This window comes from Oryctolagus cuniculus, chromosome 1 (genome assembly GCF_051225735.1).
Source record: "Oryctolagus cuniculus isolate XC-2025 breed Fujian yellow rabbit chromosome 1, ASM5122573v1, whole genome shotgun sequence".
NCBI classification, from domain to species: Eukaryota; Metazoa; Chordata; class Mammalia; order Lagomorpha; family Leporidae; genus Oryctolagus; species Oryctolagus cuniculus.
The window spans coordinates 153,398,974-153,424,334 of NC_142867.1; the positions used below are offsets into that span (position 1 = coordinate 153,398,974).

Genomic DNA, 25,361 nt, shown 5'->3' on the forward strand with positions numbered 1-25,361 from the left:
GTCATCTCTTCTACAGATGTTTATTATGGCAAAATATTTTGGAGGTCTGATACATCTTTATTATGTGTTGCTAAATTTTCCACAATATTTAAAAATCTTTCTAATCTGTCTCATTTATTTTTAAAATGGAAAGTCCATTAAAAAAGGAAAACAACAAAATCTTCCTCTAATATAACTTTGTGTGTGTGTGTGATTGACTTGTTTAGAACATCAAGAAGAGAACTTTTTCAACTATTTCTGTATTAAAGTCTTCTCTGTTTTCTACTCAGTTGATTTTTTCCTTAAAATTATAAAAATAAATTTCACATTGAATTTGTTAAAATTTTTCCAACTCATGGGCTTTGTTTGCAGACCTCAGGCAATTCTCTCAACAGAAGAGAGAAGACAAAGGAAAAATGTTTGGGCAGCTGAACAATAGATTATTTACTACTAGACTGATAAAATCATATTATCCCAGGATAGGGAGGATCTGATGCTTAGAATCCTTGAAATTTTCCATTACAAAAGCTTGTTCTTATCAGAGTATGGCAGTCAGTGTTAACATGTTTATGCTTTTAAAGTACCAGTTGAATGGTTTAGCATTTATACAAGTATGTGCATGCATTTTTAGAAATATCTTCATTTGTATTTGTATCCTATTACACGTCTGTGCCACAAAACTGGGTATTTATTTTTAAAAAAGCATTCACGTATTTATTTTTATTTGTTTGAATGCTGAAAGAAAATGAGAGAGAACCTCCATCCACTCTTTATTTTAAAAATTTTTTTTTTTTTTTTTTTTTTTTTACAGAGAGGCAGAGAGAGAGAGAGAGAGAGAGATCTTCCATCTGCTGGTTCACTCCCCAGGTGGAGGCAATAATGGCTGGAGCTGAATCAATCTGAGACAGGGGCCAGGAGCTTCTTCCAGGTCTCTCATGTGGGTGTAGGGGCCCAAGGACTTGGGCCATCTTCCACTGCTTTTTCAAGCCATAAGCAGGGAGCTGGATTGGAAGTGGAGCAGCCACTGTTGCCCATGTGGGATGCTGGCACTGCAGGCGGTGGCTTTACCTGCTATGCCACAGCCGCCGCCCCCTACATCCACTCTTTCACTCTTCAATGCCCAAAACAGCATGGGATGGCCCAAGCTGAAGTTGAGAGCTGGGAAACTGAACCATCACCTTCTGCTTTCCAGGCTGTACATTAACAGAAAGCTAGAATAGGGAGCTGAGCTGGGACTCAAACCCAGGCACTCTGCTATGGGATGCAAGTGACATCAAATGCCGAATACCCACCCCTAAAATGGGTATTTTAATAAACTTTTATTGAGCATCTAACTAGGGTGTACTATTTATTTTTGAAAAGTGTTTTCTGTTGAGAGAGAGAGAAAGAGAGAAAGAGAACAAGCAGGAGAGGTCATTGGGAAGGTGAAGTTCTTTTGTCACTGAAAAACACACAGTGTAATAAATAATGGCATCATTAAAAACTGTCATCTTTGCAAAGTACAGTAATTGCTGTGCGTATCCCTGGTACATTTCCCTGTGAACCTGCCTAAGTGCACCACGCTGGAAACCATCTCCTCCTGCCGCCAGCTCCCAGCTGCTTATCTGTTCATTACTGTCATCTTTGAGTGGATTTCAGGCACACCAGGTGTGTGGTGTCACTGGCCTGACGTTCCTTCCAAATACAGACATTTACATTCATGAGTATTAAAGCAATGGATCTTCCTTATGACAACAAAAAGCTGACTGCAGAGAAGCAAAGCTTCTGGGAAAAGTCTTTCGAGCTCATCTAGACTTGTTCAGGGGGGAGAGGACCTGACTAATGAGCTGCAGCCCTTCCAATCTGAAAGAGCAGAAATAATTAAAGTATCTGGGCAACCTGTGCCATGTATAGTATCTGGCTGTGAAGGGGCTGGTGCATGGAGCAGTCCTGATCTCATCTCAACCCAGACTCACAGAAGGAAATTCTAAGAACTTATTGTAGCATGAGGGAAGACTCTGTGTGTGTGTGTGTGTTTCCATTAACGAAAAAAATTGAAATATTTATGATTCATTTTTTCAAGAAAAATGAAAATATTTTCCTCTAGAAAAGAAGACAAATCCCTACTACTTGTATCAACTTTAAAAGTAGAGAAAAACAATGGCAAAAAATGAGACCTTTTTCATTATTAAAGTATTAATCCTTCAGGCAAATTTGAGATCTGCTAACAATGTTTTCTGATTGAGAATGTATCTTGAGGCTAGGTGGATCGGGTTTTACCCATCCTGGGCAGAAGTCCTTGGTCCTGAGAATGCTATCAGGGGATGTTCCAGCAGGGATTGTGGAAGTGACCATGACAATGTGATTGTGTAAATATGGGTGGACTTTGTCATACAGAGCCCTCTGTTAGTTGCTAACGGTGGAGTCACTTCCTCTTTACTCCCACATGCACCTCATTCAAGGGGTCATTGGTAATGGTAGACACAATAGAGTGGACCCAACAATGTGTGTGGATACTCACAAAGCCATAGCACAGCACCTCTCTGCTCTTTACTTTCCAGAAGGTTCTCTATTCTTAGTGGAGGATCTTGGAAATGTGTTTTGAAGTGCAGAAAGAGAGAAACTGAAAAAGTTCAATAGGTACCATGGTTTTGTTATCTTGGATATTTTTATCTTTGTTCTTGATATAAGCTGTCATAAAAGTTCTATGCAAATATTAAGTACCTATTATGTATGTACACAGACTCACACTAAGTCTTTCCTTGGAATATTGTTAAGAAACAATTGATAAAAAATTCCCCATCTATACCTTATTTATAGATGGTATTTTTTTTCCATTGATGGGGAAAGACTGGGAAGCTTGTTTGAATGTTCTGTTGAATCAGAATTGAAATTGGAATCTGGAGCTGTTTCTCCACCTCTTATAATGACTTAATTTGCAGCCAGGATAAACATTTAGATGTATCTACACAGAGCATAGGAACATTAGGCTGTCAAAGTTATAAGAAAATGAAGCAGAACCACAAAGGAAAGGCAGAACAAAGACTTTTGGTCCTTTCTCTTCCTTTTTGTCATTTTTCTGATGCTGAATCAACATGTCTGCCCTTGCTGATATTGCTGATGCAGCCTTAAATTCTAGATCCACTGAGAACATTTTCTTTGTTCAGTATATTGCAGATTTGGCTTAAGTCATGTCAGGGCTGGATGTGATACCTCTGCTTGCTCTGATAGTGTTTAGTTTTCCTTTGTTGAGTTCTAGAGTGTCATTGACATTGCTGTTCTTCTCTACTTTCTCCCCACAAGACAGAAGCTACAAAAGGGATATGGGCAAGAATGTGTGGAGGAGGACAGAGTGGCAGGCAGGGAAGGAGAGGGGCGCATGATGCAGCAGACAAGCCTACTCGAATCCCATTCTTGGATACAGCTGCCCAAGATCTAGAATTTGTGTTTCCTATTTATTGCTTTGATCTATGCTTTCAAGAAATATTTAGTTGAATATTTTCAACAGGCACAGTTCTAACTGCTGATTTGCCTTTAAGGTTGAAACCGAAGTCATAGTCTGACCAGCTGCTAAGGGTATGCACTGCGAGGCGAGGCTTCTGGTAAACCTGGGGAAAGGGTGCTCCCTGCCTCCTTCCTCTCCTTTTCTACTTTTCTTTCTTTTCTCACTCCCTTTCTTTTTCCTTCCTTCCCCCCTCTTCCTTCCTTTCTATTTCTTTTTCTTGCCTGTTTCTCCCCCAGGCTCTCTCAGAGTTATTTTTAAATTATTTTTCAAATGAACCCCAGCAGAGAGGACAAAGACAACTGGACACTCTACATGTGCTCACCTCAGTTTCAAAAAGTTACCAACATTTAGTGAAAAAAGATTCAATTTGAATACTTTCAGAGAAAGCAGTTGTATTGTCATTCTATTTATAGGTAGGAAGTTATTTGCTCTTTCTAAAATATTTCCCACATTCTGTCAATTGAAAGAGACACTATATAACCATAAAACTCCATTAAAACTGTCATGCAAAGGTTTGGGATTCCTGAGAAACCACTGTGTTTAAAATTGTTTCCTAGTATTTGTGTTTGTTTGTTCTACTTAATACTTTTGGTTGAATACTGTAATCAATACACAGTTATTCTTAAGTGTTGAAACTTAACTTAAAAGTGATTGCTGTTAAATATAAGAGTGGGAATAAGAGAGGGAAGAGATGTGCAATTCGGGACATGCTCAAGCTGAGTTGCCCCAAATGGTGGAGTTAGAAACATGCCAGGGGATTCCAATTCAATCCCATCAAGGTGGCATGTACCAATGCCATCTCACTAGTCCCAGTGATCAATTTCTGTTCACAATTGATCATAATGATACGACTAAGAGCCAAAGGGAGCACATAAAAAAGACTAGTGTCTGCAAATACTAGCTGATAGAATCAAAAAGGGAGAGAACGATCCAACATGGGAAGCAGGATACACAGCAGACTCATAGAATGGCAGATATCCTAAACAGCACTCTGGCCTCAGAATCAGCCCTTAAGGCACGCAGATCTGGCTGAAAAGCCCATGAGAGTATTTCAGGCATGGAAAGCCAAGACACTCTGGGGAAAAAAATAAAATGACCTAAATGAAAGATCTCTGCTAGTGAGATCCTAGTGGAAAGAGAGGTCATCAAAGAAGGAGGTACCTTTCTCTGAAGGGAGGAGAGAACTTCCACTTTGTTTTTTTTTTTTAACTTTTTTTTAATGAATATAAATTTCCAAACTACAGCTTATGGATTACAATGGCTTCCCCCCCATAACGTCCCTCCCACCCGCAACCCTCCCCTCTCCCACTCCTTCTCCCCTTCCATTCACATCAAGATTCATTTTCATTTTCGATTCTTTATCTACAGAAGATCAGTTTAGCATACATTAAGTAAAGATTTCAACAGTTTGCTCCCACACAGAAATATAAAGTGAAAAATAATAGATGATTTTTTAAATGATGATGAAATCAGATCAGACCTATTGTCATGTTTAATCCCAGTGAGAGTCAAGTTGGGAATTGATAATTTCTTCTTTTTTTTTTTTTCCAGAAGATCAGTTTAGTATACATTAAGTAAAGCTTTCCACAGTTTGCACCCCCATAGAAACACAAAGTGAAATATACTGTTTGAGTACTCGTTATAGCATTAAGTTTCAATGTACAGCACGCTAAGGACAGAGATCCTACATGAGGAGTAAGTGCACAGTGACTCCTGTTGTTGACTTTACAAATTGACACTCCTGTTTATGGCCTCAGTAATCTCCCCATGCTCCAGTCATGAGTTTCCAAGGCTATGGAAGCCCCTTGAGTTCTCCGACTCTTATCTTATTTAGACAAGGTCATAGTCAAAGTGGAGGTTCTCTCCTCCCTTCAGAGAAAGGTACCTCCTTCTTTGAAGACCTGTTCTTTCCACTGGGATCTCACTCACAGAGATCTTTCATTTAGTTTTTTTTTTTTTTTTTTTTTTTTTTTTTTTTTTTTTGCCAGAGTGTCTTGGCTTTCCATGCCTGAAATACTCTCATGGGCTTTTCAGCCAGATCCGAATGCCTTTAGGGCTGATTCTGAGGCCAGAGTGCTGTTTAGGACATCCGCCATTCTATGAGTCTGCTGAGTATCTCGCTTCCCATGTTGGATCACTCTCCCCTTTATTTATTCTATGGGTTAGTATTAGCAGGTACTAGACTTGTTTATGTGCTCCCTTTGACTCTTAGTCCTTTTATTATGATCAATTGTGAACTGAAATTGATCACTTGGGCTAGTGAAATGGCATTGGTACATGCCACCTTGATGGGATTGAATTGGAGTCCCCTGGCATGTTTCTAACTCTACCATTTGGGGCAAGTCAGCTTGAGTATGTCCCAAATTGTACATCTCTTCCCTCTCTTATTCCCACTCTTATGTTTAACAGGGATCACATTTCAGTTAATTTTCAACACTTAAGAATAACTGTGTATTAATTACCGAATTAAACCAGTCATATTAAGTAGAGCAGACAAAAAAAAATACTAAGAAGGATAATGTATTAAGTTGTTCATTAACAGTCAGGGCTCTGCTGATCAAGTCACCGTTTCTCATAGTGTCCATTTCATTTCAACAGGTTTCCTTTTTGGTGTTCAGTCAGTTGTCACCAATCAGGGAGAACATATGGTATTTGTCCCTTTGGGACTGGCTTATTTCACTCAGCATGATGTGTTCCAGATTCCTCCATTTTGTTGCAAATGACTGGATTTTGTTGTTTCTTACTGCGGTATAGTATTCTAAAGAGTACGTATCCCATAATTTCTTTATCCAGTCTACCATTGATGGGCATTTAGGTTGGTTCCAGGTCTTGGCTACTGTGAATTGTGCTGCAATAAACATTAGGGTGCAGACCGCTTTTTTGTTTGCCAATTTAAATTCCTTTGGGTAAATCCCAAGGAGTGGGATGGCTGGGTCGAACGGTAGGGTTATATTCAGGTTTCTGAGGAATCTCCAGACTGACTTCCATAGGGGCTTGACCAGTTTGCATTCCCACCAACAGTGGGTTAGTGTCCCTTTTTCCCCACATCTTCTCCAGCATCTCTTGTTGGTACATTTCTGTATGTGAGCCATTCTAACCGGGGTGAGGTGAAACCTCATTGTGGTTTTGATTTGCATTTCCCTGATTGCGAGTGACCTTGAACATTTTTTCATGTGCCTGTTGGCCATTTGGATTTCCTCTTTTGAAAAATGTCTATTGAGATCCTTGGCCCATCTCTTAAGTGGGTTGTTGGTTTTGTTTTTGTGGAGTTTCTTGATCTCTTTGTAGATTCTGGTTATTAACCCTTTATCTGTTGCATAGTTTGCAAATATTTTTTCCCATTCTGTCGGTTGTCTCTTCACTCTCCTGACTGTTTCTTTTGCAGTACAGAAACTTCTCAGTTTGATGCAATCCCAATAGTTGATTTTGGCTTTGACTGCCTGTGCCTCCCGGGTCTTTTCCAGAAATTCTTTGCCTGTGCCAATATCTTGAAGGGTTTCTCCAATGTTCTCTAATAACTTAATGGTGTCAGATCGTAGATTTAGGTCTTTAATCCACGTTGAGTGGATTTTTGTGTAAGGTGTAAGGTAGGGGTCTTGCTTCATGCTTCTGCACGTGGAAATCCAGTTTTCCCAGCACCATTTATTGAATAGACTGTCCTTGCTCCAGGAATTGGTTTTAGATCCTTGGTCAAATATAAGTTGGCTGTAGATGTTTGGGTTGATTTCTGGTGTTTCTATTCTGTTCCATTGGTCTATCCATCTGTTTCTGTACCAGTACCATGCTGTTTTGATTACAACTGCCCTGTAGTATGTCCTGAAATCTGGTATTGTGATGCCTCCGGCTTTGTTTTTGTTGTACAAGATTGCTTTAGCTATTCGAGGTCTCTTGTGCCTCCATATGAATTTCAGCATCATTTTTTCTAGATCTGAGAAGAATGTCTTTGGTATCTTGATTGGGATTGCATTGAATCTATAAATTGCTTTTGGAAGAATGGACATTTTGATGATGTTGATTCTTCCAATCCATGAGCATGGAAGATTTTTCCATTTTTTGGTATCCTCTTCTATTTCTTTCTTTAAGATTTTGTAATTCTCATCGTAGAGATCTTTAACGTCCTTGGTTAAGTTTATTCCAAGGTATTTGATTGTTTTTGTAGCTATTGTGAATGGGATTGATCTTAGCAGTTCTTTCTCAGCCATGGCATTGCTTGTGTATACAAAGGCTGTTGATTTTTGTGTATTGATTTTATATCCTGCCACTTTGCCAAACTCCTCTATGAGTTCCAATAGTCTCTTAGTAGAGTTCTTTGGATCCCCTAAGTAAAGAATCCTATCGTCTGCAAAGAGGGATAGTTTGACTTCTTCCTTCTCAATTTGTATTCCTTTAATTTCTTTTTCTTCTCTGATGGCTCTGGCTAAAACTTCCAGAACTATGTTAAATAGCAGTGGTGAGAGTGGGCATCCCTGTCTGGTGCCAGATCTCAGTGGAAATGCTTCCAACTTTTCCCCATTCAATAGGATGCTGGCTGTGGGCTTTTCATAAATTGTTTTGATTATATTGAGGAATGTTCCTTCTATACCCAATTTGCTTAGAGTTTTCATCATGAAAGGGTGTTGAATCTTATCGAATGCTTTCTCTGCATCTATTGAGATAATCATATGGTTTTTCTTCTGCAGTCTGTGAATGTGGTGAATCACATTGATTGATTTGCGAATGTTGAACCATCTCTGCATACCAGGGATAAATCCCACTTGGTCTGGGTGGATGATCTTTCTGATGTGTTGTTGTATTCTATTGGCGAGAATTTTATTGAGGATTTTTGTGTCTGTTCATCAGGGATATTGGTCTATAATTTTCTTTCAGTGCTGCATCTTTCTCTGGCTTAGGGATTAAGGTGATGCTGGCTTCATAGAAAGACTTTGGGAGGATTCCATCTTTTTCGGTTGTTCTGAATAGTTTGAGAAGAAATGGAATCAGTTCTTCTTTAAATGTCTGGTAGAATTCAGCAGCGAATCCATCTGGTCCTGGGCTTTTCTTTGTTGGGAGGGCCTTTATTACTGTTTCAATTTCTGCCTCATTTATGGGTCTGTTTAGGTTTTTGATGTCTTCCTGGTTCAATTTAGGTAGATTGCATGTGTCCAGGAATCTATCCATTTCTGATAGATTTTCTTGTTTGCTGGCATACAAGTCCTTGTAGTAATTTCTGATGATTCTTTTTATTTCTGTGGTGTCTGTTGTTATGTTTCCTTTTTCATCTCTGATTTTATTGATTTGGGTCTTTTCTTTTTTTAGTTAGTTGGGCCAATGGGGTGTCAATTTTGTTTATTTTTTCAGAAAACGAGCTCTTCGCTTAGCTGATTTTTTGTAATTTTTTTTTTGATTCAATCCTGTTAATTTCTTCTCTGATTTTAATTATTTCTCTTCTCCTACTAGATTTGGGTCTGGTTTGCTGCAAATTTTCTAGGTCCTTGAGATGCGCTGAAAGCTCATTTATTTGGTGCCTTTCCAATTTCTTGATATAGGCCCCTATTGCTATAAACTTGCCTCTCAATGCTGCTTTTGCCGTATCCCATAAGTTTTGATATGTTGTGTTGTTATTCTCATTTACTTCCAGAAAGTTTCTGATTTCTCTTTTGATTTCTTGAATGACCCAGTGGAGAACTTCCACTTTGACTATGACCTTGACTAAATATGATCAGAGTCGGTGAACTCAAAAGGCTTCCATAGCCTTGGCAACTCATGACAAGAGCCTAGGGTGATTACTGATGCCACAAACAAGAGTGTCAATTTGTTAAGTCAACAACAGGAGTCACTGTGCACTTACTCCTCATGTAGGATCTCTGTCCTTAATGTGCTGTACATTGTGATTTAATGCTATAACTAGTACTCAAACAGTATTTTTCAATTTGTGTTTCTTGTGGATGCAAACTGTTGAAATCTTTACTTAATATATGCTAAACTGATCTTCTGTATATAAAGAGAATTGAAAATGAATCTTGATGTGAATGGAAGGGGAGAGGGAGGGGGAAAGGGGAGGGATGCGGGTGGGAGGGAAGTTGTCGGGGGGAAGCCATTGTAATCCATAAGCTGTTCTTTGGAAATTTATATTCATTAAATAAAAGTTAAATAAAATAAAATAAAATAGTTTCCTAGGGACAGAATTCCCAGCAGCTGTGATTGTTAATATGATAGATACCTTTTTTTGTCTTGGAATCATTGAAAACTTGAATTTTCAAATTACTGATGCTGGATGTCCATTCATCACCCAAGTGTTAGGGAACACTAAGTACATGAGAGCTGGTTACATTGCTCTTCCAAGATGGCTCATGTAGCCTGGGACTGGGCTTGATGGATGTATTTGTCCTATGGTGGACCTATTAGTCACACTGGAGACATTTAGAAATAAAATTTCTAGAATGATTATGTCCCCAGAACAATTGGTAAAGTAGAATGTTTTATAAACCAGAAGCCAAATACTTTAAGTCCTGAGAGGAAAATATGTGATGACTTAATACTCATAAAATCCATTACTTTATAAGATCATTTTAATGAAGATTTTAGAACTTTACACCAAGAGGTAGACAGAATGCACATGTCTTAATGCTTTGATATGTGTGTGTGTGTGTGTGTGTGTGTGTGTGTGTGTTTTGGGAGAGAAAGATTCCACTACCATACAAAAGTCTGGTAAGATTGAGAGCAGGATGATGATTGCCAGCTTGTAGTTTTTTGATGCTTCTACATGGTATAGTTCTATTTCATAAAAACATGACAGAGATGATTTAAAAGTTGAGAACTGTCTTCTATACAACACTTAAATCCAATATTTCTGTTTTCACTAGCAAATGCTGACTTGAGCTTCTATTGTGGTCACAGGGCTGCCTTAGGGACTCTGGATGCAACAAAGTTCAAGACCTGGCCAGGACTCTCAGGGAGCCATAAATCTAGTGGGACTGGATTTCTGATGTTGGATTGCTGACCTCAAATGCATGCATGACTAGTAATGAAAGACTCCACACACCAGAAATTGAGGAGTTTCTGTTCAGTTCCACCAGTGTTGTTAATGTTTGTTTCTCCCTACTCCACAGCACAAGTAGAACAGGGAGCCAAAGAGACAGCATGGTGGACTCCAGTTGGAACATGCATAGTTATTTCTGCTTCTGCTTTTTGGATCTTGGTTGGCTTACCTATAAAATCAGTTTTGAGGGTCCCGCATTTGGTGCAGTGATTAAGGCAACACTTAGGATACCTGCATCCCATATTGGAGAGCCTGGGTTTCAGTTGTGACTCTGTGTCTGATCTAGATTCTTGCTTATGTTTATCCTAGGAGGCAGCAGGTGATGGATGAAATACTTAGGTCCCTACCACCCACATGGGAGGCCTGGATTGAGTTCTAGGCTCCTGGCTTTGGCCTTAGTTTTAGCTGTTATGGGTATTTGAGGAGTAAACCAGTAGATGGAAGATTTCTCTCTCTCTCTCTCTGTCTCTCTCTGCCTTTCAAATAAAATGAAAAATCAAGGAGACCTACATTTGTTGGTTTTACAATGACAGGAGTAAAATCTACTCTCCCAATACACTTATTTATTTCTGAATTCCATTCATGTATTACTCTACTGGCTTATAAGGCACATTGTAAAATGTATTTTGAAACACAGAAAAGTTAAAAGGATGAGGTGAATATGAGATTGCATTGTCTCTTCTCTTACGCTGATGTGCACACTACTTCAGTTTAGAAATATCAAAAGACTTCAACTGAGTGAATCGTAAGGTCTTGTCTAACTCTAAACATTGATAAATCTAGATAATATGACATCAGCAACTCTCTCTGAAATCATACTTGATCTAGAAAAGTTGAAGCAGTCCCTTTCAAAGTCCAATTGCAGATATATTCTGTAACTGACAGGGGCCATATGGTCCTTGGGAACTTGTCATGGGTCCTCTTTAAGGCAAGGGTTCCCAAACCTAGTTGCTCATGAGAAGCAGTTTTAATTATTTGTCATTCTGATTGGTAAGAATAAAAAGGTGTTTATTTTTGGTCTACTTTGTACTTATGACTCCTAATGAGATTTAATATAATTTCCTATATTTACTTACTCTTCATTACTTATTCATTCCCATCCCTCCCATCGGGTTGTCTTATTCTAAATCAACCTATAGAAACTCTTTGTATGTTAGAAATATTGCCCTTTTAATGGCAAGATTATGCAAACTCTATGCAAATACCATCTTCCAGTTGTTGCTTAAGGTTTAATATGCTGTTTTGGTTCTGTTGTCCTACTAGAATTTTACTATTTTTAAAAGATATTTAAGAACATTCAAAAATTACGTTACATTGTCATTTCAATGTGTTTGTGTCAAGAACTAGCCGAGGCTGTTCTCTAGCCAAGTCTGAAGTGTGGTTCCGATATTTTCAGGAAGCAGAGTAGGTGGATTGGTACAGAACGTTGCTGTGCTCTTTAGTGTTTAAAATGATAATATCATATTAAATAATGTATGCTTGTTGCATACTTAATGTGACCTATGGAACAATTTGCTCCATAGATCCCTAAGGCCAGAGAACAAAGTAGTATTTTATTGATGCTACCAGAGTTGAGTATGTTAATAATATTTTAATAGTTTATTCATCAATAGTAGTAGGATAAACATCCTAAAAGACATACAGGGAAAACTTATGAAGACTATAATGTTTTTATGTCCATATGAAAAATGATTTAAATCCTTAAATCATAATAAGCATAAATTAAACAACATTAAGGTGCTATTTGACCTACCAACAGGATAATGCTATAATATACAGTTGAAGGTTGAGAATAAGGTTTTTTTGTGGATTGGAATGTAAATTTCTACAACCTTTCTATGAGTGACTCAGAAATTTAAAATTCAAGGGTTAATTTTAAAGAAATAACTAGGGATGGACACAAAAGTGTTTTCTTCCAAATACTCACAGCAACCTTATTCGTATTACTAAAAATTCAAACAAATTAAATCTCTAGCTATAGAGGATTAGCTAAATAAATTATGGTAATCCATACTAAGGAATACCATTAAATATAATTATTCACTCATTCATTTCTTTTCCAATTATTATTGAGAACCTACTGTGTGCAAAGCGATAGGCCAGCAGCTGGGATTCCAAAGGCAAACACAAATCATCACAACACTCACATTTCAGAATTTTAGAAGATTATCTACAATGTTGCTAAATTTAAAAGCATAGCTAAAATATTACATATAATATTATCACAGTATTGTAAAGGAGAACACACAGAAATATCAGAAAAAAGAGGGGCTGGAAGTTAATTGAGTGTTTTTCCTTTGTGAATTTTTACATTTAATTTATGTATAAACTATAGGAGATATGGATCTAGGTTTCTATGTATGAACAGTGGAGATCTTCTCTCTTATTCAGTTTTTCAAAAACTTTTAAAAGTTTTATTATTTATCATTTTGCTTATTTGGAAAGCAGAGAGAGCGAGGTCTCCTATCCATTGGTTCATTCTCCAATGCCTGTAGCATCCCTTGCTGAGTCAAGGCCAAACTGGGAACTGGAATCTCAATCCAGGTCTTCCACTTGGATGACAGGGCCCCAACCACTTGAGCCATCACCAGCTGCCTCCCAAGGCGCACATTATCAGGAAGCTGGAATCAGGAGCAGAGCCTGAACCTGGGCACTCCAATATGGGATATGGGCATCTCAAGAGGTGTCTTAACCACTATGTCAAAAATCCATCTTGCTTCAGAATTCTGAATTGCCAATTTGACATTGATCATTTAGTGAAAGAAACTCTTCTAAGCGTTTCCTAAAGTTCAATTAACCCTCAGTGATTTTAAATGACTCCAAAATGGAGGACTAAGCTGATAAAAGGCCATCAGACTGCACAAGGTCAAAGGAGATAAGGAAAGGACTTGCACGTCCATCTAAGGCTGGATGAAAAAGACTATGGCTCCTGAGTCTCACATGGGAAAGGCAGAGAGACTATACAGATGTAAAACCAGGGAGGACAAACTCCTGGGACGTGAAGTCTACTTACGTTAGAAGGAACCTCTCAACAGTAAATGGATACATCTCCGCCAATGTGGATCATGGCCCCATCTTTTCCTAATTTGTCTGTTTATGTCTACCAAGTGTGTGTTTTGATAGGTATTTAAGTCTACCATATATTAGGACATTTATGAGAAATTGAAATGTGAAATCTCTGTGTACTAAATTTGTTGATTCTGGTAAATGCTTTTTTTTTCACACATGATCTGATTTACTGCTCTCAGTAGAAACTCTGCTGACCCAGCCACTTATTATTCCTGTAGAATGGAAATGGACTGAGTAGCCAGTTGGTCAGAATGTCCTGTTTGGCAATATAAGATGTTTTTTATTGTTTATTTATTTATTTTTAAAGAAAGCTTTTATTTAATGAATGCAAATTTCATAGGTACAGCTTTAGGAATATAGTGGTTTTTCCCCCCGTAACCACCCTCCCACCCCCACTCCCATCTTACTTCCTACTCCCTCTCCGATCCCATTCTTTATTAAGATTCATTTTTAATTAACTTTATATACAGAAGACCAACTCTATACTAAGTAAAGATTTCAACAATCTGCACCCATACAGACACTCAAAGTATAAAGTACTGCTTGCAAACACAGTGTACCATTACTTCTCATAGCACAACTCAAAGATGTTTTTTAAATGACACCTATGGTGGGTTCAGAAATTCTACACATGCACATGGGTGCACATGAGCACACACACGTACACACACATGTCCACACAGACACACAAGTCCACACAGTTGCTACCACTGAGCTATGAAGAAGATCTATTGTTTTGGTCATGGAAAAAGGAAAGTATCTAAAGAGTGCAAATAGAAGCATTCTATTTTTGTAAAGTATATATATATATATATGAATAAATTAAAATATGAAATAGGGGCAGGCATTTGGCATAGTGGTTGGGTATCGCTTGGGACACCCACATCCCTTAAGTGCCTGTGTTTGAGACCTGGCTCTCTGCTCCTGATTCCAGCTTCCTGCTAATGTGCACCTAGAGAAGCAGCAGGTAATAGCTTAGGAAGCTTATGGAGGAGACCTGGATTGAGTTCCAGAGTCCTGGCTTTGGCTTGGCTGAGCCCCTAGGCCTTGTAAGTGCCTAGGGAGTGAACTAGCAGATAAAAGTCTTTCTCTGTACAAAAATAATTTAAAACAAAATATAGAATAACCCATAATACATTCATAGTGTTCATTCTTACTTTATTAATTTTTTCACTCCTGGTTTTTTGCAATGGCATATATTTATTTTCATATCAGAAACATAAACAAAAATAGAGGATAAGACAGAAAGATTTCAACAAAAACCCCTAAACTCTGAGAACCTTGCATGGAGTGATTAGTATTTCACTCTTCACTTTTTTAACTTTATGTTGAGGAAATATCCTTTGCTCTCAGCACTCTTTTCTCCCTTTAGGACCCAGAGTTTCTTCAGGTAATGATGACATTAGAAAGTCAGCAGGCCAGGTGTTCTCAAAATCATCTTAAACCCAGAGCCAGTACCAAGAGACATTACACTTGTTTACCAAATGAACAAAGAAGATGCCTTTATGTGGCTGGGACATAGCTGATTGGGGTGTCGTCCTGGCCTTTGAAAGACCAGGCTACTCTGTGCTTCTCTGCAGCTTCCTTTGCCCTTGCTGCTTGCTTGGCTGTGGCACCGTGTGCCTCCTCTCCCCACCCTGGCTGGCCTGGTGACTGTGACTGGGGTGGTGTCAGGGACCTCTAGCAGGTGAGCAGTGTGTTAGGTCTCCTCTGTCCATCCTCAGAGTCTTCTTACTTAGAATTGTATGTGTTAGGTCTCCTCTGTCCATCCTCAGAGCCTTCTTACTTAGAATTGTATTAGTCACAGGTACACAGCTCCTGGGGAGGAACAGGCCTCCTCTGCACCACCCCAAGGCCAGCCTCTGGAAGGGGACCTTTCATTGAGCTGCAGTTAGAGAAGACTCAAGGAGGATGCAGCTTCAATGCTAACTTAATTCCAAGCCTAACTTTGGAAATAACTAGGAAGTACCCTGCTGTAAGTCCAGGAGACTTTCTTTTTTTCTTGTGTCTTCATTTGTTAATTAGGGATAAAGGAATTAAGGAAGGTACCCTGCTTTTGTCTGCGAGGAAAGTGAAATTCTAACTTCTGTGGGTTTTTTCTGCAATATTCCAGACATGAAACTCAATTCATTGGTTTTGAAAAAAAATGTTCCTAGAATTCCTAAGAGAACTGGGGAGCTGTGTTAAGAAGTCGTAGTGCTCAGGTGATTAGATCCCCTTGATTGAAAGGCTTACTGTGAGACGCTAGATGTGCAAAGCCTGGAGAAGCTTCAGTTCTGTTTCTCAGAGGGTGCAGTAAGGAAATGCTGCTGGGAAGACCTGAGTCTGCAGCAGGACCATGCACAGCTCTTTCTCACCACTTTTGTTTTCTGCGGGTGGCTTCGAAAGATGTTTCTGCCTGCCAAGTGCTGCTCCTACCAAGGGGCAGTTGAATCTGAGTATGTAGGTTTTCGCCCGTTTTTATAGGCAGTTCTCTTCATCAGCAAGTCACATTTTGGATGTGTATGGGATTTCACTTTGAAAGCATGCTAAGACACTGCTCTACAACACTGGCATGTTCATCCGTATTCTCTTAGACATTGCTTAGGGAAGGGTTCTATCTATTTGGAAGTATCTAGTTCAGCTCATCATCATTTCTCATTTTGTGTTGCATTTGAGCACTTCTAGGTTTGAGCATTAGCAGCGGTTCATGTGTCTCCTGAGCTTCTGCTGTTTGGTGTGCTTATCTTGGTGCTGGGGAATGGGTATTTGCCTACCAGTTCCAGTCACTCCTGGTTAGGAGCTTACAAAGTCACATTTAGGCAGCAATTACTTGTCAAACATACGGGGTCTGCTTCCTCCCTGGGGCCTTTGTACTTGTGATTCCCTTGGCCCGAGATATCCTTGGATTCTATTCCCTCACTTCAGGTCTTTAATAGAATGTTACCATTTCAATTTGTCCTCAGGCCAGCACACTCTACCTCTCTTTCGTGATTTCTTTTTCTCCATTTATCACCACCTCATTATTTGGTTCATCTGATCTGGCACTAAATTTTAAGTGCCATGAAGGCCAGGATTTTTGTCCATTTGATTTACTGCTGTATTCCAAAGACTAGAACAGTGCATGGCACAAATACATTTTTATTGGTTGGGTGACAATAATAAAGTGATTAAATAAAATAGGACAGATGTCATTTTTATGTGGTCATGATTTTGTGTGAAAAATCCAGAACCTGATTTGAACTGCATCAAGGGGTGTTGACAGTCAGATGGAGCATCTGTGACTCTCTGGGTGTGTGGAGATGAGACAGGAAGGGGCCCACAGACCTGCTGTGAGAGGAACACTACATCTTGGGTCAGGACTCTGTGGCAGGTTCCATGAAACAAGTTCACTGCCATCTTTTTGGGTGGGGACATTACTGCAGAGTGAGCCTACACCAGAGGGGCCTCTTATTTTTTTTTAATTTTTTTATTTTTATTTTTTTGACAGGCAGACTGGACAGTGAGAGAGAGAGACAGAGAGAAAGGTCTTCCTTTGCCGTTCGTTCACCCTCCAATGGCCGCCGCGGCCGGTGTGCTGCGGCCGGCGCACCGCGCTGATCTGAAGGCAGGAGCCAGGTGCTTATCCTGGTCTCCCATGGGGTGCAGGGCCCAAGCACTTGTGCCATCCAGAGGGGCCTCTTATTAGCTTCCCTGGATCCCTGAAGTCATTCCCCAGGCTTTTCTTCACTGGACCCCTTTGCTGGCTCTATTTGTACTGTCAAGATTGTATGTGGTGAGAAGCTTGGGAGTGGACCCTGTACTCTATAATTCTTGACCCCAGTTTAAAGAGCCAAACCCTGCACATGCCTTGACCTCACCTACAGGTGAGTCTACACAACTAATTCCCAATTATATTTCTCCAAGCAAGCACGCGTCTGTCTCAGTGTGGTTACCACTGATATCTGCCTTTCGATGCCCTTCAGTTTTATCTTACCAGCAGTTACTGGTAGGAAGTGGGGACTCGTGAGCATCCAAGATATCTTGAGGTTGATCTTACCACTTTGGGCTCTTGGATGGGCCTCAAAGGTATCTCATGATTATCATGTCTTTTGCCTGGTCCAGCATTCTCAGGCAGGGTGAAATTTTCTGTCATCTTTTTAGGTTGTGGCATGATTTCTGAACAGTTCCTTTAAAATGAAAGCACATAACTTTGTTGGAGAACGCACTACCTCTGAAGTACTCCATTGGAATTGCTAGTGAAGAGGCAAATAGGTCTCTGATGGCCTAGGCACCAGGGTAGCCCATTCTGATGGAGTTGGGTAGAGGAGGAAAGAGTGTTGGTGCTTGGAAACTGGGGCATTGACTGAGGAAGGTAGATGTGGGTGAACAGCACTGGAAGAGGCCTTGACTATGGAGGAACTTATTCAGTAGGAAAAATATAAAATAAAATCAGAAGAGAAATGAGCAAGTGTGAAAAGAGAGGTAAAAGGAGAACGCTCAGGGGCCAGCGCTGTGACACAGCAGGTTAACGCCCTGGCCTGAAGTGCCAGCATTCCATATGGACGCCGGTTCTAGTCCCGGCTGCTCCACTTCCAGTCCAGCTGTCTGCTGTGGCCTGGGATAGCAGTAGAGGATGGCCCAAGTCCTAGGGCCCCTGCACCCACGTGGGAGACCCGGAGAAGGCTCCTGGCTCCTGGCTTCAGGTGCAGTCCCGGCCATTGTGGCCAATTGGAGAGTGAACCATTGGATGGAAGAACTCTCTCTCTCTCTCTCTCTCTCTCTCTCTCTCTGCCTCTCCTCTCTCTGTGTAACTCTGACTTTCAAATAAATAAATTAATTAAAAAAAAAAAGGAGACCACTCAAAGCTTTGCACAGGATCTGCACTGAACTGAGCTTGCAAGATGAGATGTATTTTTTCTCCTTAAACCCTGGCTCCATCACAGCCTCCTCTGACCTATAAAAAGTGTTGTTAATCTTCTGACTGTCTGCCTTACAAGATTTGGGAAGACAAATGAGGTAATGTCTATTTAGACTTTCGAGATTCTCAGAAGAACAGCCTCCTGCAGTAATATGATTTTCTAATGCATTGTAATGGAGTGTAATTGCATTTATCTGAACTTCTTTGGGTGCTTCTAGAATATTTGAGTGTCTTGCACAGGAAAAGCAACCTGATTTTGAGGGTGAGAGCCAGGCCTGGACAAGAAACCCCCAAAGATACTCAGCCAAGTGAGCTAGCTCTAAGTTTATGAGGTTAGGTGAAGGAGATTGGGAGAGGATGGAATGGAAACTGTATTTGGTGGTGGTGATAGGGTAGGACAGTTATAATTGTCTTTCAAGAGTTTATACCATGCTTTTAAGTCATATTGTTTTACTAAGGATCAATGTCTCAATATCTTTTAAAAATATATGTTCAGTTTAGCCATATTAAGTATTGGGTGAGTCACCTGCAATATTGGTCCTGCCATTCTTGTCTGTAACGATTGACTCTGCCTTTTCCCCTTTCAATATTTAATTATGTTTCTGAGAACACAACTTGGTTGTTTATTACTTGTTTCTGACTCTGATACTACCAAGTCTATATAAACAATAATAGATTTTTAGATTAATTAATAAAATACCCACCAGGTCATTAAAGAGTACTTTATCTTTGTTCAGCAAATAAGGAGATAACTAAATCATTTTAATTAAAATAATCATGATCAGCCTAACTTTTTCTAAAGCCATTTAGAGCAATGTTATAAGTAAATTGGCTTTTTTGGAGCAGGTGTGTGGTGCAGCAGTTATGTCGCCCATGGGAACACTCCATAGTGGAGTGCCTGTTTTGAGTCCTTAAAACTCTGTTTCCAATATGGCTTCCTGCTAATGTACACCCTAGGAGGCAGCAAGTGATAGCTCATGTGTTTGGATCCCTGCCACTCACAAAGGAGACACAGACTGAGTTCCAGGCTCCTGGCTATGACCTGGCCAACTCAATCTGTTGCAGGCATTTGGGGGAGTAAACCAATAGATGTAAGATTGCTGTCACTGTGTTTTTTTTCCACTCTGTCACTCTTCCTTTCAAATAAAATGAAAACACAAAATTTAAAAAAATGTTGAGGTTGCACCATGTAATGTATAAAAATTGACTTTCTAGTCAGTGCTAAAAAGAGAAGTTAGGCTATTCTCTCTTGCACAGGGAGGTAGCCTGTCAGGTTTTCCCTACCCTACAATAAACCATTACCATAACTCCAGTGTTTGGTGTGTTTTGTGGTGGCCTTTCCTTTCAGGCTCTTGAATTTAAACCTCACAAAAAGTCCTGAGTCAATAGTCCACACTCAGCAATTTGTCAAAATTGTTTTTAAGTGTTTTCTACCAGTTGTTGGCCTCCATGACTTGTGTTCTCAGTAAGCTGATTTCTGTTGTGGTCCTCTGTATTTGCCTCTCTCTCCAAATTTCAGGATGGCAGTTTGCCCTGTGACTTCAGTTCTCTGATGAATCTAAGCAAAGTTGATGCTTCTTCAATCTGACTAGCTTTTTTCTGGTTATGAGGTTTCCAGAAACAATTAGTGATTGCTGGCTTTGGCCTGTAGAGATCACAAGAGTTCCTCTAGTTATTGCACCCAAAGGGAAGGCTGGCAAATTAGGTAAGGTTTAAGATGAAAGATGAAAGTCAGCCTTTGTTTCATGGTGTGGCTCATGTTAATAGGGTCCCATTGCTGTATCCAGGTGTGAAGAGAATTCTGGAAGCTTTTCATGTTTATCCTTACCTAGACAGCACAGTTTATAAAACAGTTGTGCTTGTTAGTACAGAGCAATGATGTTAACCCTTGCCAGACAGCAGAAGGCTCAGTATGCATGAAAACAATACTCCTTTTTGTTTGGAGCTCAGAATTTTGGGTGAGAAATTTCACCTGGGCCTTATGTCGGCATAATAAAAGACTTTCCTGTTAAGAGGCCTTGGTATCATGTTTCATACGCACGGCCACCCGGGCCTCAGAGTCCTTCTACACAAAAATGAAGTTATCCCTAAATAACAATAGGAAAGAATTTGTTGCTCACAATAATCTGTCTTATAAGAAATAGAGAACAAAATTCTTCAGATTGAAAGGAAAGAGCGGGGCTGGTGCTGTGGCTTAGTGGGTAAAGCTGCACCTGCAGTGCTGGCATCCCATATGGGTGCCGGTTTGAGACCTGGCTGCTCCACTTCCAATCCAGCTCTCTGCTATGGCCTGGGAAAGTAGTGGAAGACGGCCCAAGTCCTTTGGCCCCTGTGCCCACTTGGGAGACCCAGAAGAAGCTCCTGGCTCCTGGCGTTGGATAGGCTCAGTCTGGCTGTTGTGGCCAGTGAACCAGTGGATGAAAGACTTCTCTCTCTGCCTCTGCCTCTCTGTAACTTGGTCTTTCAAATAAATAAATAAATCTTTTTTTTTTTTAAAGGAAGGAAATAGCACCAGTTGCTAACCTCAATCCACAAGAAAAATATGAAGAACAGTAGAAGTGGCTAAATTTAAGTTAACATAAAGAAGTTTAGAGATACATTTTTGTCATTTTTATTCTTATTTGAAAGGTATGATAGCAATATATTTTTCTCTATTATTTGAAAGGTATTAATAAAGTATTAATTATATCATTGTCTTTGTAATGTACAAAGATTTGATTTATATGAGAATAGCATAAAGGAGGGAGGAGAGAATGAAGATATGGTGGAGGAAAGTCCCTATATTTCTATGTTTTATCAGAATTAAGTTAGTATTAATGCAAAGAATATCATCATTAGGATGCATATTGTATTTTCTAAAGCAACCACTAAGATTGTGTGTGCATATACATACATATACATCTATGTATGGTTATGTGTATATCAATAAAGGATTTAGATGGGACATCAGAAATATTTATTTAATGTAAAATAAGGCAGTTGCAGGGACAAAAGACATACAGAAAACAAATAGCCAGGTGGCAAACATTAATCTAAGCATTTCAACAATAGCATTATACGTAGGTGATCAAAACATCAAAAAGTACAGAGATTCTGAAAGTGTATTTAAAAAAATCAAAATTCAACTATATGCTGTCTAAAATAGACACACCTCAGCTTCAAAGACACAAATAGGTTGAAGTATAAAGATTAAAAAAAAGATGTATAAGGATACTACAAAAAGTCTATGGAAAATGGAATTAAAATATATTTCTTTTGGCCCTTCAAAATTTGAAATCCATAAGTAGTTTTTTTCATGAGACTCATTTCCATGAACTTTTTGAAGACTATTTGTACTAAGCAAATGGAAAATATAACAGAGCTGAATGAATATACTACCATCAGATAAAATAGACTTTAAGACAAGAAATATTACTGAAGACAGACTTGCATATAATAATGATTAAAGGTCAATTCATCAGGAACATAGAACAACTATGAATGTATACAGTAACCTCATAATACTTGAATGAAAAGTGAATAGACTTAAAAAGACAATTTTATAACAATATGTAGAAGTTTTAGCATTCTACTTTCAATTCTTATTAGGACAAATATTAGCTATATTTGCTATATTTGTTAAATATAAAGTTCCCATACAACCAGCAAATCATTCCTAGGAGCCTACTTAAGACAAACTAAACCCAGCATTCACACAACGACATGTATGTGGATGTTCACAGCACAAAAAACACACAATCCAAATATTTGCAACTGGTGAATGGAGGAACAAAATGTGGGATATCTGCATAAGGGAATCCTATGTAGCAATGAAAAGAAATGAACCATTAATACTGTAATACCCCCAAATTACTGACTTATGTACTTTACATGAGTGAATTTTATGAAATACAAATAGTATATCAATAAAGCTGTTTTTTTTTAAAAAGAGAAGTTAAAGCAACTGTGTCATCTCTGACATCCAATAAAACATTAATTGATGTTACAACCATCTATATTGAACAGTTTTACTATGAGATTTTCTAGAAGTAATTAGTTCTTTGGAAGTTTCAAAAGGTTGTCAGTCTTCCATAAAAGAATTTTAGGTAACTATTGAGTTAACTGGGGAAAACACCAGCATATTTCTCTTCCAGAGAGGTGACCATGCACACTTTTTAAAAGCAGCTACTGTAATTTGTAATTTTAGAACAATTGCACTAATCATATCCCTTTCTCTTTTTTTAGAATTTTTTATTTAGTAAATATAAATTTCCAAAGTACAGTTAATGGCTTCCCTCCCCCCCATAATTTCCCTCCCACTCACACCCCTCCCATCCCTTTCTGTAAGGCAGGAAAATGTTACAAGTTTTATTTATGAAATTATATAATATAATGTAGATAAAACATCCTGTTGCCAAAAATGGACAGGGAAATATAAGTTCTTACCAAACTGTGGGTTTATTTTCTTATATTACAAACCAGGAATGCATGAAAAAAAAAGTTAATTTTCTGTTCCTTAAATTAAAAACAACATTTTATATGAGGAAATGATGTAGCATGCTATGCAACTGTTCCTTAGAATAAAAGGATATTTTACTCAAAAAACAGTGCAGAGATTCAGTTTATATGAAGTTAGATTGTGGTTAATCTTAATAAAAGCACATTTTCTCTTCCTGACCATTTACAATTTGAATGAACATTTTGGAATGTTAAACACATTGTGCAGCTTTTGTGTTCCCACTTCATGATAAATTAACAATTTTTCTGCTATTGTGCGTAAATATATATAAGGCACATTTTAAAGATGACTGAAAAACTCCTCTTTATGTTAATTGTTGAGGATGAAACAGTGATGTTTCACTTGAATTTGTTTCAGAATCGAAGCAAACGCTTGGAGAAGGTCCACGTGGTCATTGGACCTACATCATGTGACTTGGACTCTCTCATTTCTGCCTTCACTTATGCTTACTTTCTGGACAAGGTAAGAGGGAAATTGTTATACAACTTGTAAGAAAAAACATTTTCTAGAATAAAAGAAACTCATTAATTTTTCATGTTGTTATTTACTTTGCAGAGTAAAGAATTATAATCGATTAATAATTCTTCATTGAGTCATTATTTACTGATGTGTTTTTCTAGTTCTTCTTTACCAACTCATTTTATAGAACATGTTTCAATAAGGTCCATGCTTTCAAATAAAAAATTAAAAATATTTAAAATAACTGATTGTTTTGGGGGAATTCAGAAAATTTAAAAAGGACCAAAATTTCTTATTTTCCCTCATTATTATTGTTATGCGGTCTTACCCCTGGTAATAGAAAACATATGACATGAAGATGAGCATATTAGCTGGAATTTTCATAGACTGAGGTATTACGTGGCAAATCTGTGTTCTCTCAGTCCCTGTTTAGTTTTGCCTTTTAACTTTGAACTGCAAGATCATTCCCAGTTAATGTTGATCTCCCTTGAGGGAAAATCTTTCTATGCTGTGAAGCATATGATACACCTGTAAAAGTGGTAGAGACTTTTCAATTATTTTAAAATTGTCATTCTGTAAAATTCATCAGCCCATTAAGAATGGGCTTTTGGGTGCTTACATCATGAGTTTTTAGGTGCTAATTTCGATGTCACACAATTTTTTAATTTTCCAGAGTCTGATTTGTTTTATTCAATTTTGCTTGGTTCCTTGGTTCCTGACAGTATGCCTAGCTGATCTAGAGCAATTTAAACTCACATGAAGCCCAGTCTTCCAGAATGAGCTGTGGGTGGCAAGAACTGCTTTAGGGCAGCAGCTGACAAAAATGCTGGGAAAAATATTCTAATCTCTACATGTGGGATTTGTATCAAATTTATCTTAAAATTTGTTGAACTTTACAAAAGAGATTAACTGGTATGAGGAGATAAATGTGCCTGTGTCAAGACTTGCATATTAAACACTATTAACTGGGTTTTTTGACTTCTAGAGAAAAAGTTACCTGTTTAGGGAACATAGAGTAGACTAAACTGGACTGATTTTTAGACTGAGAGCGGCGTGGACTTTTCTGTAAAAATGATAACGCCAACAACAACAACTACAAAGCCTCAAATTAATATTGTGACACCCAACAAAATGGGTGGGTAAAGTAATTGTGAGAGATAAAGGAAATAGATAAAAACAAAGAGATACATGAAATCTCTTCTTATTTGAAGACTTGCCACTCAGCATGGAGACAAATGTGGAATCGCTGAGGGATTGCATGCTAGGAATTCCGTTATAGTTCTGTGCCTTTCTCTTAGTTTAGCAGGCTATGATCCCCTACTGGTGGTCTGCATCTCCATTTAACAACCCCCCCCTCGCCAAGAAGCTGGCTACTGTCTCAGAATATTAACAAATGGGATAAGTACCAAGCTCTGCAGCTTCTCGCATATGACCCCATTTAAATCATTCTCACTTTAGTAGATGAGCCCCATTCTACACATAAGAGAATCTGAGGCTCAGAGAGGAAAATGGCTTTCTCAAAATCACACTGCAGAGTCTGGGGCTAGAACCTAGTTCTTCAGACTCCCAACTTGAGGATAGGTTCTGCGAGGCTGGGCTCAGGTTACACGCTCCTGACTTGTGTACTGATTCTTCTCTCATGTGGAGTCAAATATAAAACTCTCAATTAGGAAAAATAAGTTGACATACAAAAATTGCTAATGACTATCATGCAATTGTGATTCAATATTAGCATAACAGGTGAGAGAGACACCACTTTGGTGGAGTGGTTTTGTACTTTGTACGCAGTGGCTCTGAGTCATTCATTCATTTCATTCAATGAATGTTTATTAAATGCAATAACCTTTTATGAACTAGGAGATATAACTGAACCAAGGAGTCAAAAAGTTCTGCTATCTTGATGCTGGATAGGGGAGACAGATAGATGATTAAATATACACTATTCTCACGTGAAAGCCGGTGGTAATCTGAGAAC

At 38.7% G+C, this 25,361-nt stretch overlaps 1 protein-coding gene across 8 annotated transcripts in view; it reads left to right on the forward strand.

Moving 5' to 3' along the window:
- PRUNE2 (prune homolog 2 with BCH domain) overlaps positions 1–25,361 on the forward strand; it is a 318,783-nt gene that overhangs the window by 40,471 nt on the left and 252,951 nt on the right. For all 8 annotated transcript variants that reach the window (XR_011379488.2, XM_017341931.4, XM_051858830.3 and 5 more), the window contains exon 2: positions 23,285–23,389. Coding sequence is in view for 7 of the 8 variants with exons in the window: in XM_017341931.4 (XP_017197420.2) it covers positions 23,285–23,389 (105 nt within the window). In the remaining variant the exon portion in view is untranslated. The remainder of the gene's footprint in view (positions 1–23,284; positions 23,390–25,361) is intronic.